The following is a 15,429-nucleotide window of genomic DNA, read 5'->3' on the forward strand; positions in this document are numbered from 1 at the left end:
AGGTATCCATGATGAGTTCTTTGGTTTATCTGAGACACAAAATGTCACTTTTTTTTTTTCATCCATTTGTTTGATTTTAGACCTAAATGCTTCTACCTAATTTCATACTAAGCATCAAATATAATAGTACTTGGTTAGACCTCTAATTCCTGGACTTCATGAGGATCTAATCCATTGTGTTTTCTTTTCTGTTACCTACTCACTGTCACCACCTTTATGCTAAACAATGTGATGCAATTCTTTGGGAGAGTACATACGTTATAAGAATTTTGCTTTATTTATTTACTGGAAGGCAAGAGTGTGCTCATGTCAATGCAAACGGAACAAAGGCCAGTATTTCATATACTGTCTCTTAAGGATTCATTTGGCTGGTGATCAGGAAAATGGCAGTTTTCTACTTAAATTAGACCTTCTGGTTCCACCTAGTACATTACGCCAAAAGAGAGGGGTGGTCATGAGGAGTGATGCAATAGATGACAAATAGAACAAACTAAGAACCACAAACAATGTATCTTTAAAAAATACTGACATGCAAGTGATGTTTATCATTCCTACCTAAATGTGCAGTGTCTTGGCAGCATTTAGAAGTGAGTATCTTTTCTAATGGCAAATGGCATCCATTAAAACTCTGTTTAACGTATTCTTTTCTATCCTAAGCACCACCTTAGGAAAGGTGTTTTCATAATTTATCTTCTACTTCTTTAGCATTGACAAAGCTCGATTGGAAAAAATGTGTTGTTTTTTTCTGAAAGGGTTAAGGTAATAAATGTACTATCATGAATTACCCCAACTTACACAGTTTCAGATGGATAGAGAATTTACAGAGTTTCAGAGGGACATATCCCATGTCAGATGTTACAGCAGTTTCATGTTTATTTCTTTTTCCTGGGTTGCACAGAATTGTTACAATGGATGCAGATGAAACCTCTTTTTTATGATTATTTTTACACATTGTTCTCAGAGGCAGCAAGACATGCCAGAAAATGAGGACTTGTGAGCACAAGCTGAGGGAGTTTGTATTGGTCAGCCTGGAGAACAGAAAGCTCTGGGGAGACCTCATTGTAGCCTTCTAGTACTTAAAGGGGGCCAACAGAAAAGCAGGAGAGGGACTCTTTGTCAGGAAGTGTAATGATAGGACAAGGAGTAATGGCGTTAAACTAAAATAGGGTAGGTTTATAACACAAAATGTAACAACAAAAATTCTTTACTCAGAGGGTGGTAAAGCACTGGAACAGGTTGTCCAGAGAAGCTGTAGATGCCCCATCAGTGGAGGTGTTCAAGGCCAGGTTAGATGGGGCTTTGAGCAACCTGGTCTGGAGGAAGGTGTCCCTCTCTACCAATGGCAGGGGGGTTGGAATTAGATTACATTTAAGGTCCCTTCCAATCCAAACCAGTCTATGATTCTATCATAAATACTTAAAATCACAAAGCTCCTCCCTGAGTTTAGCTTTTCACCCAGTTCCCCTCATTTTTATCCTTTTTCCTTTTCTTTTCTTTTTAAAAATTCATTTCAATCCAAAGACATAATACTTGTGGATTCAAAACGTCAGCTTGCTCCAAAGGTGTAATAGATGGATAAAGGTTTAAAACTATGACTTCCATGTGCAAGCAGAATTCTGTCCCTCTACAAGTGGCCATTTATTGATGTTGTTCTTAGTAACTACCATAGTGAAACAAATGTGGCAATTGGCTGAATAAATAGTTCTTGGTATTTTTTATTGAAGTGCTGATTATAGTTTAGAACCCTGAAACCCAACAAAATATACTGCCTTTGAATGAAGCATGTTTCTTAAGTATAAAAAGAGGGTGGCAGGCTCCATACTCTTGCATAAGAATTTAGAGGTGGTTTTGTACATTATTCAGATGCCCAACATTTAAACCTTGGGAAAAAAAAAAAAAAATGCAGAGTATTTACTTCTGAGGCTTAGGGAAAGTAAAATTTCTAATGGTTTCATCCCCAGCTGTAGGTGTAGATGTGTTGCTCTTCTGTCTGTGTCAAGGAAACTAGGAGTTGCAGAGAAAGTGGTGATGCCAAAATGAAAAGCAGCACCTAGTTCCTCCTTCCTGAGAGACAGATGATGCAGGGACTTAGAATCTGCCACTCTTGCAGCACAAATTATATGCAATATGTCATGTCTGTCTGAGGCTTGGTTGTCTCAAGAAATGTTACCCTTGGAATAGACTGGGAGCAAATGGTTGGTGATGTTACTCAATCAAAATGACTGGATTGGCACCCAAAAGGTTTTACTAGGATACATTTTTTCACCATTCAGAAATTTATTGTTATCTATTTTCCAAGTTGTTCTAAGCTAAATCAGCCACTGTATTCATGTTAGAGTACTACACAATGTTTGTACTTTCTCGAAGAAGATAAAAATTGGTATGCTACATCTAAACTACAATTGAACTTTATAGCTCTGAGCAGGTTATTATCATTATTGTTGTTATAATAGCAAGCCTAAAGTTTGTGGGTTTTTTTCTTTATATTTTGATGTTAATATTACAACATTATTTGCAAGTTTGGAATTCAGTAAAAATGCTAATATTTTAGATGCATGTATATTGGAGTCATGCTCCTGGAAATTATCCTTGTATTTCTGAGAAATGTACAAAGAATGTATGTTACTCTAAAATTCCTGACTTACTTTTCTTTTCTTTCACTTTCTGTTGACTGTAAAGCATGCCACTAAGGCTGACCAGATGTAATGTCTGGATATATTTCATCAGCTGGCAGCCTAACCATCCAGTGGATGTAGTTTGACTTTTATCTCAACACATTGCACTGTTAAAACATCAGTAAAATATGTCTCTCTAAAATAATGTGTGTCTTGTACACTTACACTTTTTACCCATACTGTCTGTATTCATTTCACGTTTAAAATACATATGTTAACTGGAGTGTGCATTAGTGTCCTGTTGACAATGTGATCACACCTTCAACTCAAAAGTGGGGACAGAAATATATCCTGACTTCCGGGAGTACAAGTACACTTTTCAGCGGTATGGTTAATTATCAGTGATGTACACAAGTACTACACTCCTGCAAATTCATGAAAACCAACCAGATGTAAAAGGTAAAACACAAGCAAACAAAACAAAACAAAACAAAGTAAACCTTTTAGAATTGTGTTTAACTTTTTAGGCAAATTAAGCCAAAGAGCAAAACCAGTCTCAAAGTAGCTCCTCTCAGACTGACAATTCATCACAGCTGCACTAGTCAAGGACAAGAGGCGGTCCAGGCCAAGGTACTGGTTATGGCGTGTGGAATTATCTCATTTTTAGGCTGCTTTTCTTAGTCTAGCCCAACCTTCTGCTGCCTGATGGGATACATGGGGCAGCAGCCAGCTGCTTAGCTGCTTAGCAGTGAAGGCCTGTCTAGGAGAAAACCCACAAATGCTGTAAAATCTCTCCCTTGGTTTGCCTCACTTACTTCAGCACTATTGCTGGCAATACTAGCCAAAAACTTCAGAACACAGATGTTACATGCAAAGAACTTCTTTTCACCTTGCCAAGCTATCTGTCCCTCCAGGATATTAAGGATACGGAAGTATATAGAAATACTGAAGAGGAAATGATTATTCCAGGGGAAAATAAAAAAAAAAAAAAACACAAAAAAAATGTTTGGTAGAGAAGATAGGTAAATGATGTAAATAACTGACATGTAGGGGGAAAAAAAAAAAAAAAAAAAAACAGACTTCATATTTTCCTATATTCAGAAAGTAGAGCATCTGAGACTGTTGTTAGTCAACATGGGTTTGGGTTTGGTTTCTCTCTTTTTTTTTTTTTTTGGTCTGTTTTCAGATTTGTTGTCTCATGTCAGATTTGCATCTGGATTTTCTTTCCAGCTGACAGTATTTCAAGTGCCATCTGAAATCTGAGGATCAATCTGAGTTCTGTTTGTTCTCTTTGCCTAAAGCATTATTGGAAAATCCTATATATGTAAAGAGAAAAAGATGGAGCCTCCTTTTCTTGCTTGTATTGGAGCAATGCCAAGTAATCAGAATGCAGTTGTTTCAGTAGAATACGAAAGACAAATTATTATGCAACTATCCAATGAACTTGAGGAAAACATAATTAATACAAATTACTTTTATTTAAATTATTTACATTTCTTAATCTTTTAGAATTTATTTAAGTTCTCAAAGGTTTCTTATTAAAATTAAAGTTCTATACAAAATTCTATACAATCTTAAACATTTCATCCTTTGTATGTCTCTGTGGTATCTTCCAGTAAGGGTTGTTATTTGCGTGGATTAGTTTGGAATTTGAAGTAATAGAGCATTTTTTCACAAAATATAATAAATCATGCTTTTTCCCTTCCCTTCCCTTCCCTTCCCTTCCCTTCCCTTCCCTTCCCTTCCCTTCCCTTCCCTTCCCTTCCCTTCCCTTCCCTTCCCTTCCCTTCCCTTCCCTTCCCTTCCCTTCCCTTCCCTTCCCTTCCCTTCCCTTCCCTTCCCTTCCCTTCCCTTCCCTTCCCTTCCCTTCCCTTCCCTTCCCTTCCCTTCCCTTCCCTTCCTTTCTCCTCCTTCATCTGTGTTACAACTCTGCAGCACAGGCAATATTTTTTTATTGTTAGACAAAGGCAGAGGATAATATTTTTGTACTGCCTACACATCACTTCAAGAATCTCCCTGGCCTTGAGCTGTGGCAGTCTTCCCCTTCCTATCACTCCCATGAGGTTATATTTTAGGTTCCATTCGGTTGAATATTTTTAAGGAAGGGAGGAGGAGGGAGAAAGAAAACAAGAAAATTAGAGAGATTTACTATAAATTATGATTAAAATATGATAGGAAAGATGTTTTGGAGTCATTTTAATGTGTCTGAGAGCAAAAAGCAATGTGTAAGGTCACAATACTCTAGTTAGAGAAACTTTCTTCTAGTAATGAGATACTTGTCAGTTCCCTGAATGTTTCTGCTGATGAAGAGAGCAGTGATGTGAGATTCAGAGTTCCCAGAGTTCAGTATTTTCTCTGTTAGTTAAGAAGTGGACAGTCCTAAGCAGCTCGCTTAGCCTTTTTTCAATACTTACTAGCCTGGTAAACTGGTACGGTTGAAGCACAGAGATGTGGGCTATTGCTGTTTGCTTTGCACCAGTTTGCTGGCCAGGAAAGAGGAAACATTAGATATGTAGCAGGAAAGGCCTGTAAAGGAAATGGTAAAAGGGAGCCAGGAAGGAAACATAAGCACAGAGGCAGACTATGAAAAGAGAAACAAAAGATGCAACAAGTACATACCACCACAGCTGTCAAGGTTCAATATCTGAAAGCTGAGGGAAGTTAATACATGTAATTGAAATTAAAACTTCAACCAATTACCATTTTTCAAAACCAAAGTTCGGGGCTTGATGTCCTACCTACATCAAATGACCTACAGGTCATTTGACTACCTGAGTTTTTCAGTTACCTGGAATATGCATGTAGTTACACTAACAGAATTTATTTTAACAAAACATTTCACTCGAATTATGAATCCTACATAATTTTTGCTAAAGCAAGGCTGTCATGTAGAAAGATAAGAGTATGTTTTCCTACACTTTAAAATTGTTCTTTGAAAAAGTTTGTCGTTACAATATGTTATTGCACATACTACAAAAATCCCTACATTTTTCAAAATATAAAATCATCAATAAGAATTCTAAATTCTTAAAAGTAAGCAAGTGTCTTTGTTATCTAAAAAGAGTATCATCTGCACTCTTAGACACCTGCCAGATTCCTCCCTGTAGCAAAGGGTGAAAATTCAGTTTCCTTTTTTTTTCTGGGAGTAATTGTTTTTAACAAATAGTTTGCTTAATAGTGGGAGCAAAATCCCTTAACACTGATGTTATGGTTTAAAGTGGAAAAAGATGTTAATTTCAGTCATACACCTTAGAACAAAGGCTTCAGAACTTTGGACACACATCACACTTTCTCACGCAGCTGAAGATTTGAAGATTGAATGTTGGCTTAGACCTCTGTAAAGTAAGGTGTAAGATTAGTATTCCTTTGTTATTTAAAGGAATGCTAAGTTCTGTTTCTCCAACAGAACTGTCAGAAGAGAAGACGTTTACAAAGCCTCAAGGCAAGCCAAACACCTATGTATGTATAGATTATGGAGGCTTGTTTTCAAGGAAAGTTTATGTGGCTTGTTTTCAAGGAAGTTTATGCGGCATAAACTGACAGGGACACATTAATGGTTTTCCAAATATTCTATTGTAGGAAAATCACTTTAGAGAAAATATTTTTGTCTTGGTAGTTGTGAAAGATGGAAAATATTTTGGATGAAAATATTTTTAATAGAAAAATTGAATAATAGATTATAGCCAGACTTAAAGCTGAGTTTTGGATATCATTGATTTAAAGTTTAAGATATGCTTTTCAGAAATTTCTCTCTTCACTATAAAAGACATTATTGTTTCTGTGCTTTAACACACAGAAGGACAACAGGTTTCATCAACTGCTAGAATGATTTCTGTGTTACTGGTGAGATCATGATGGGGTTTGGTACTCTGTTGTAGCTTTGTAGCTCTGAATCAACACATTACTGTTTCCACATAAACAAAAAAGTCTCACTTTGAATGCTGATACCAAGAGGTGTTGAATGTCCCAGTTTCTGCTGGATGGAGGCTGAATGCACCTAGCTCAAGAAATCCATCAGCTCACAGATGGTATTTTGAATGTCTAAATGAAGCCACTGGTTGGAGCAACTAACTGAAAGGGCCTGTAATATGATATTTTCCAAGAAATAGAGAATTGCTCATATTTAACCTGTTCCAGGAATAAAGTGTTTTTTCTGTAAGTACAAAGAACTAGAGATAATGTGGGTCCAGACACAGCAGAACTGCTTGCAAATGTAGTATTGCTTGTAGTTGTCTCTTTTTTTGTTTGTTTGGTTGGTTGGTTGGTTGGTTGGTTGGTTGGTTTTTGTTTTGTTTTGTTTTGTTTTCTGTGAGTTGAATACTTTGGGAGAGTTCATGTTGAACCTGATGCAGGATGTATCCTTCTGTCATAATAGTATGACAGAAGTAATTTCAAACTAAATCTTCTGAATAGTAATAACAACTATTTCACATTTTTTTCTCCCCCTGCTTCAGTTTTACAACTCTCATGATGAGGAAATTTTAGTCATTTTTGTTCCAAAACATTTGTGAAAGAAACAGGTGGCAACTCTGTTGCCTACATATCCCTTTACCTGGTACAATAAAGACTTGATAATCTCCCCCACTGTTTTTCTAGGAATGCAGTCAAAAGTCAATAGCAGAAGGCCATTATGAATTCTTCCCAGAAGAATTCATAATGCTCTGGGCTCTGGGAAGTACAGTGCACAGGAATAAATATATACCCTTTATTTTAATGTACTTCTTTTTTTTTTCTATGAAAAATAAAATTAAAACCTTTCACCATTAAAAAATAGTATGTTAGCTTTTTGTGGGATTAAGCATTTTGATTATTTCATTTGCACAACCACTAATTAATACCAGAGTACTAAGATATTTCAGTTAAAAAGAATGGGCAGTTTACATGAGACAGATTTCCTGAAATTTCTAAGGGGAATATCTTGACTTTCATGGAAAATAACATATAGCATCAAGAAGTGTAGCTTTTAAAATATATGATAAATTTGACATGCATGTGATCACCACCACCTATAGCAATTGCAGATTTATTGAGAGGAGCATCAATGGCACTGTTACTTAGAAGATATTGCTTTGGCAGGCAGGCCTTCATAAACATTTAAATATTTCTGTAAAAAAGCAGAAAAAGAAGAAAAAATAAGATTAATTCCTGGTTTGTATTTTTGTATTTTTGTTCCCAGCTCCTTGTGGTCAGAATGAAACAAGAGAAGATGGTAAAATAATCCAACTGCCTCCCTGCAAAACAGGAGCATGGATCGTTCCTGCCATCATGGCCTGTTACCTCTTGGTTGCAAACATCCTTTTGGTGAACCTTCTGATTGCTGTTTTCAAGTGAGTGACACATTGCAAAGAATGGAGCTGGGGATGGTGGGCATTATTTATGGTCTAAGAAAGCAGCTAAGCTGAAGACTTTGGCTGAAAGCTATTTTCAGAGGATGTAGGGGTGAGAAGATATAAAGTAGTACCTTGTCTCCAGAGAGTGAGGGAAATGTCAAATTTTTTACATTATCTCATTTCCAAGAACAGACATCCAATGTGACTGAAAGTAGAAAATCCAAAAATTTGGAATTCAGTTATGGCATCATTCACTCCTAATACAGAAGATAAGAACAAAAATACTTGCCTGTCTTACTAGGTTGTCGAAAAACTAACTGGTTGCACAGAGCAAGAATAGAGAGTAATAACATTTTAAATGACTGATTGCCACTGTGCATCACTGAAGAACAACCTTATTATCTGCTTTCTTTTGTACTTCCTTTTTTTGTATGACAAGGAAAAGTTTGGCACTATTAGTGAAATGTGTGTAATTAAAGTGCTGTCATACCATTTCTGGCAAAGTACTCAAAAACATTTTAATCTGATGTTATTTTCTCTTCTTGCCTCCTAGCAATACATTTTTTGAAGTCAAATCCATATCCAACCAAGTATGGAAGTTTCAAAGGTATCAGCTAATCATGACATTTCATGAAAGGCCAGTTCTCCCACCACCTCTGATCATTTTCAGCCATATGACTATGATATTCCAACATCTCTGCTGTAGATGGCGGAAACACGAAAGTGACCCAGATGAGAGAGACTACGGACTAAGTAAGCCTTAAACAATTTACAGAGTGGGACTTTCCAATTCTCTTTGTAGTATCTGGTATTTGAAATGAATGAAGGCTAAGCCCAGTACTTTGGTAACCTTTTCAACAGAGAACTATTAGCCACAAGTTGCCACCTGAATCACTTAGCTTTACTTCCATTCCTTAACACACAGTTCTCCTCAGAGCATTAATGAGGCAGTGTTGTTCCTGGATATTTTGAGTTGTTTCTTTCTTCAAAACAAAGACTTTTGTTTTGCTGTTGCTAGAAGACTGTTTTTACTGGAATTCTTACAGTTCTTTGCACTTCCAGATCTTTACTTTTATTGCAGTTAATACAGAGATAGTGTTCCTATTTTTTGAGCAAATAGCACATATGTCCCCTCAACACACTTTATGCCTACATAAGATAAGAGATGGTGAGGAGTAATTATTCTGTAGACACATGTTGTCTCCTTGACATTGATTCAAAGTGGAGGAGTGGTTTCTCCAGACACTTTAATAAGAACTCCCATAAGCATGATAGAAAGCCTGACAGATTATTTTGATAACACTTTCACTGCTCTTCCTTATCTAGTTCTTCAAAGTAGAAAAACTCCACCTTCCCCAGTGTATATGACAGAAGTAGGGAGCTAGCGGATGTGCATCTCTTCCCAACTCAAACCCATGCCACAGCCCACTTCTCCGCAAGAAAGGAGCTGAAGTCCTGTGATGGCATGAGAGATGCAAGTGCAACTATACCGCTCTCCTCCCACTCACATCACACCATGTCTGACATAGCCTTTGCTGCTGCCTACAGATTTCATCTCTTGCCATGTCAAACAGACCCTTTCTACTCTCATACTCCTTTCTTACTGGTCTACAAATATGATTGAATTTATATTAGGTTACAGGTGACGTTTGGCTCCCACTGTCTCTCCAGGTCCTGACCAACAGCTGTGTTTAGGTCTCACGTAATCAAAACACATTCATGTTTGTACAGCATTTGCCCGCTTAAGTGTTGCTATCTCCAGGATCACTTATAATTGAAGCCACTAATTTGGAAATTAGCTGCATCTCTTTGCTTTCATATGAAAATGCCAGATAAAATTGAAGCCTGATTTTGAAAGTTCAGTCTGTGATTTCTGCAATAAGAAAAGTGTACTTAATTTCACATGTTAATGCTTTGCCAAACTGATATTTTTTCCATTGTTTCTACAGAACTTTTCATAACTGAGGATGAATTGAAAAAAGTCCATGATTTTGAAGAGCAGTGTATAGAAGAATATTTTAGAGAGAAGGATGACAGATTTAATTCCTCCAATGATGAAAGAATCCGTGTCACTTCAGAAAGGTGCACTTTGCTCTCTCATATGTTGATCTAGAAATATATCTTTATTGTCTTTCTCACCCTTCCTTTCTTTTTCTTGAACAGGGAAACATTTGAGGGAATTTTAAGTAAATCTTAATGAAAAAGTAGAGTGATACAAGGTGATCAATTTCTTTTCTCTTTTTTTTTTCTTCTTCACTAAAGCAAATGTTCCTCAAAATTTTGAAAACTTTGTATCATCTAACCAGTTCCAATTGTATGCAAATGAAATAGTGAGGAAAACACAATTCCTCTTTGTGCTGCAGTTTTTGAAGCAGAACTTTGAGGCACAAGTGGTCAGAACACAGTGGGAGAGTAAATGAGAATTCCTCAATAAGAACTAGAGCTTTAGCATTTAGATAAAGAAAGAGCTTTACTTTGGGGTGGTCTTGGTAGGCAGACTAGTTTCATTGAGATGAAATCTTGCTATTAATTTCAAAGGAACTAGATATATCACTCAGAATGATAACAAGCACAGAGGACTAAGATAATATGTGGGTTTAGTGCACGTTTCTAGTCTTCTAATTTAACAGTCCTAAACTTAATGAATCTGTTAATCTCAAATACATGCTTTCATCATATCGCAGCTGATCAACAGAGCTAAATTTTGAGTACAGAGCTTGTTGTTCAATGCACAGCACTGTTGTCAATAAAAATACTAAGGTGATATCCTGTCAAATACTCATGAAACTTAAGAACCACTGAATATTCTGTACGCTGAGTACTATGATTTAACACGTAAAAGAAATCAGGAGAGTCATTGCTGTAATTGAGTACATGGGTGTAACACTCTTCTATTTATATGTAAACTTCCAGCACAGCTCCTGATACAGCTATGCCTCAAATATGTTTCATGTAGGCAAGAAAAAGTGCTTTTAAATTGTTTTTGAACTAAATCTATCCCAGAACAGGATTAGCAAATATAATATCCTTTAATCATCTGTTTTCCTGAAAATAGTACTCACAAGACACATTTTAGAAAAGGGTGTTAGAGGGGAAGTGTGGTAAAGCATGGAATAGTTTCTTCACAAGGGATGGCCTGGTAATCCTCAAATAAAACTCTATTCTGTCTGGAAGGGAAAAATCAGAAATGAAACCACAGAGGCCTATATAATTCTGCATGCAAGAAGAGGGTGAGTAGAAATCAATATTTGCTGCCTCTCCCAAATCAAGAACTAGGAGAGCAACAGATAAATCTAAAAGGAGACTGTTCAAAATAAATAAAAGCAGATGTCCTTTTCATGCACTAAATACTAAAATAGAGTGAATTCTTGAAAGATTATGAGGTCTAAAAGACCTGATGATGTCAGGTAAAAGTCGACACTAGTTAAAACAGAGACTAGATAAGCTTATGGAAGAGAAATCCTGTCAGGATTTCTAAATACATAGAAATCATTTTACTCCCAAGAAGGTCCTAAGCTGAAAGTGGTTGAAGACTGTAGACTGAAGAATTACTTACATTTCAAAGAAAGATGGAAGGATAGATTGAACGGTTGTCCAAGGTTTCCTGTGTTCTGATACTGCAGAGATCAGAAAACTAACCTGGAAATAGTAGTTGTAGGTTCAAATCTCTGTTTGCTCATAGCTTTATTTTTGGTGGCCAAGGAAAGAAGTGTGTATAAATAAATGACCCTGATGAGACCTCCTCTACATTAGGCAAGTGTTCTATGTACTGGACAATGAATTTGTAATAGTCTATCTTTGCTCTCTGTTTTGGTCTTGTTTTATAGGAAAGAAGTCCTTTTCTATGTTTTAAATTAATGACTTAAAGCACTAAATTCCAGAGGAGGGTTTGTGATTATGAATCCTAAATGAAGGATGACCTGAGTCTCACAGAGAAATAATTATTTAAAAATTCATTTTCCTTAGTCAATAATGTTAAACCAGCAAGTCCCAGCTCTGTTTGGAAGGCCGTTTGTGAGGATAGGATAGGCTTTGTGAGGACAGGGTACAGAGTCTACTTCCAAACCTAAACACAGGAAAGTTGGACATTCCACTAGTATGACTTCCAGCAGTGCAGTCCCATCTCATAACAGCTCTCCACTAAACCCACTACAATACTCCACCCAGACAAGACAAGTTTGAAAGCATTAGATTAAATATGCTCATATCCAGGCTGTATAAATATCCAGTATAAGTATCTAATCATGCTCAGTTTAAGAACTACATTCCCAGGTCTGTCATTTTGTCTGCAATTATGGTCAGATATGTATCCCTTGAAGTGCTCTGGATCTAAAACACCAAACTTCTTTTTCCCAACTTGTAGAATATTTAAATATTTAAAACCCAGCTTTGTACTTCATAGGCTCTCTATATAATAGTCTTTGTACAATTAGCAAGATGTAAAGCAAAGAAAACAGAGAAGATGCACTAACACAGTTTCTCTTCCAATGCCCAGTCATTAACCTGTAGTATTAGATCAAGCACAGTATCTACATTATAGCCATGATATCATCACCCTAGCCATCTGGCCAATTAACTCAACTTTACATGGTGTAAAATCAACCCAGAATATCCTGATAATGTGTGCGGAGTTTCCCTTTGCACTGAAGACCTTTTTGCAGGAAGCTGAGGATGCTGTTTAGGTGGAGGAGAAAAGAACTGGGACAAGGCCTGGTGTGATGTATATCCACCTAGACTTCTCAGAGCCTTTCCTCTCCTCCAGGCATCTGTGATGCGCTTAGCTCACAAGAATGTTTTCACCTCTTAAACATCCCATTGAGTATCTTCTGCTTGCAGCTGGATCTACCAAAATGCCCCAAGGACTACCTGAAGGAAAAGCAGCTGCAAAATCAGGGTGCAAAGCCCAGTAAGCCTGGATGAAGGAATAGAAATCTAGCACTAGAAAGGCAATAGAAGATGGGAACAAAGTCTTGCCTTGAAGTTCAGCCTAGATTGGTCCCAGAGGCATGAGGGAGTTCAGGAAAGCAAAAGAACAAGAGATGCTGTTTCTTGATGTGTTGAACTGCATGTGAACCAGCAATTTCAGCCATGGTCTCAGTGGCCGTGCTGGGTCAGGATCACAATGCCTTGCCTGACTCCCCTAAAACAAGAAGCAGTTTATATACTCTCACATTGGAATAGTTCACCCTGACATCTTGTGTGGCTTCAGTGGGTTCAGTCTTACCATTCTCACTGCAAAAAATATCCCAGAGGTATCCACAGTTGGTGTCACCACACAGAATGCCTCCTTTGACTGCTTGTTTTTACATTCAGAAATCAAAAACATGAAACAACTCTTGATGTTTGTCCTATTCTGTTTGCTAGGGTCTAGCACAGGTACATGGAAGTAGGTCTGAGTTAATGATACATATCAGAGGAAGTGATTATGGTGAGAAATACAAAGCAGTACAAAACTGTAAGGTGGTTTTTTAAGTGCATTTATCACAAAGGCAAATCTTAGTGAATCTTCTGGAGACCAGGGAAGAAAGTAGAGTTGGACTCTACTTTCAAAACTCTTGGCCATATGGCCAAGTCTTGACCCAACAAAAACCTCTTGTTGATTCCAAAGGGAGAAGGGTCACATCCTAATAGTATTTAAAAATCAGATAAACTGGTTGGAGTAGACATTATTATGTCATCTCTGGAGTTCATAGCTATAGTACCGTAACACTTTACACAGTCTTCAGTGCAATTGCATTAACAGTGTCTGAGAATGAAGACATAGCTGTTATCCTGGTTCCAGAGAGAGCAAAATGAAGTGCACAGAAAAGGGTCAATAGTGACCTTACCCGATCAGGCCATATGTGCAAAGTGGGGCTAGGAAAGGTCTGTTAATCTCACTGCATCTGTCTTTAATCAGAAAGAGTTTGGTGGTTTTAGGATCCAGACAGGAATGCAGCCAGGACAACACAATATCCTTAACCTGCAAAAAACACAATACTTGGAAAAATTGGCTGTCTACTTACACCAGAGATACCTTACCAAAAAATATCAGGCACAGTACCAATAGCCTGTTACAAGCTTGGGAACTGCTTCCAGAAAAGTAAAAGCATTCAACGGTCACCTATAACAAGCAATGTGGATCCCCTCTTTAAAAGACTTTCAGCGTCTACAATCTTTGCATGGATGAAAACGATTTTGCAGACACAAAGGATGCCTAAAAAATGGACACTGCTCTACAAAGGGACTTGTGAACCTAATTCTCAAATTCATTTAATGGTTTAATTCAGTTAAGAGGTCTACTTCTGAAAAGAGTACCTTACTCCCATTAAATCATTGCTTCAATTAAATTATAGATGAACAGCTGTGTAGAGGTTAAAAATGACTATAACCAAAGTGAATGCCAGCAAAATCCTTCATCTTCCAAACTATAATTTAAAGTTGGTCACTGACAATGTAGTACCTTTGTCAGATTCCCAGCTCTGAGTTTGTATTTTTCCCCAGTTACTGAATATTCTCTTCAGCTGGTATATATATGTTTTTCTATTAGAATTTTTTAAGCTTCAGCAAAATACACTCAATGCACATTTTAGATTTAGCCATCTCTTTTTCTGTTCTCATGCCCATCTGCTAAGATGGCTTGGCACCCTCTCATACATGAGATAAATCTTGCTGTAAGGAAAAACACAGGTGCAATAGAGGCATCATACATGAATATTGTCAGATTTGCCAAAAGGTTTATACTATCTCCAGTACACATCACAAAATAATAATAATAATAATAATAATAATAATAATAATAATAATAATAATAATAATAGAACATATACAAGGCAAGGCATATGTGAGACAAGGAGGTGATATGAAACAGACAGCGTGGCTTCACCAAGGGCAAATTTTGCCTGACCAATCCAGTGGCATAGAATGATGGAGTGACTGCATCACTTCACAAGGGAAGACCAAACGATGTCATCTACTTGGACTTCTGCAAGGCCTTTGACACGGTCCCACGTGACATCCTAATCACTAAATTGGAGAGATATGGACTGGATGGGTGGACCATGCAGTGGATAAGGAGTGGGCTTGAAGATCACCCCCAGAGAATAGTGGCCAATGGTTCTAGGTTCAGGTGGGCCAGTGATGAGTGGTGTCCCTCAGGGGTCTGTCTTGGGACTGGTGCTTTTTAATATATTTATCAACAACATAGACAGTGGTATTGAGCCCACACTCAGCAAGTTTGCAGATGACACCAAGCTGAGTGGCGCAGTCAATACAAGAGGAGGAAGGGAAGCCATCCAAAGGGACCTGCAGGCTGGAAAGTGGGCCCATGCGAACCTAATGAAGCTCAACAAGGCCAAGTGCAAGGTGCTGCACCTGGGTCAAGGCAATCCCAGACATGAGCATTGACTGGGAGAAAAACTCATTGAGAGCAGCCCGGCAGGGAAGGATTTGGGGGTTCTGGTGGAAAAGCTCGACACAAGCCAGCAGTGTGTGCCTGCAGCCCA

General features: G+C 37.6%; 1 protein-coding gene across 1 annotated transcript in view; it reads left to right on the plus strand.

The window, feature by feature from the left end:
- Nucleotides 1-15,429, plus strand: part of TRPM3 (transient receptor potential cation channel subfamily M member 3) — a gene marked incomplete at its 5' end in the record, with an annotated part of 447,240 nt that overhangs the window by 419,998 nt on the left and 11,813 nt on the right. The window contains 3 exon segments of the mRNA XM_084503856.1: nt 7,792-7,942; nt 8,499-8,698; nt 9,895-10,027. Of these exon segments, the coding sequence (XP_084359982.1) occupies nt 7,792-7,942; nt 8,499-8,698; nt 9,895-10,027 (484 nt within the window).

The sequence above is a fragment of the Aythya ferina genome (assembly GCF_964211825.1).
Source record: "Aythya ferina genome assembly, chromosome: Z".
Classification (NCBI taxonomy): Eukaryota; Metazoa; Chordata; class Aves; order Anseriformes; family Anatidae; genus Aythya; species Aythya ferina.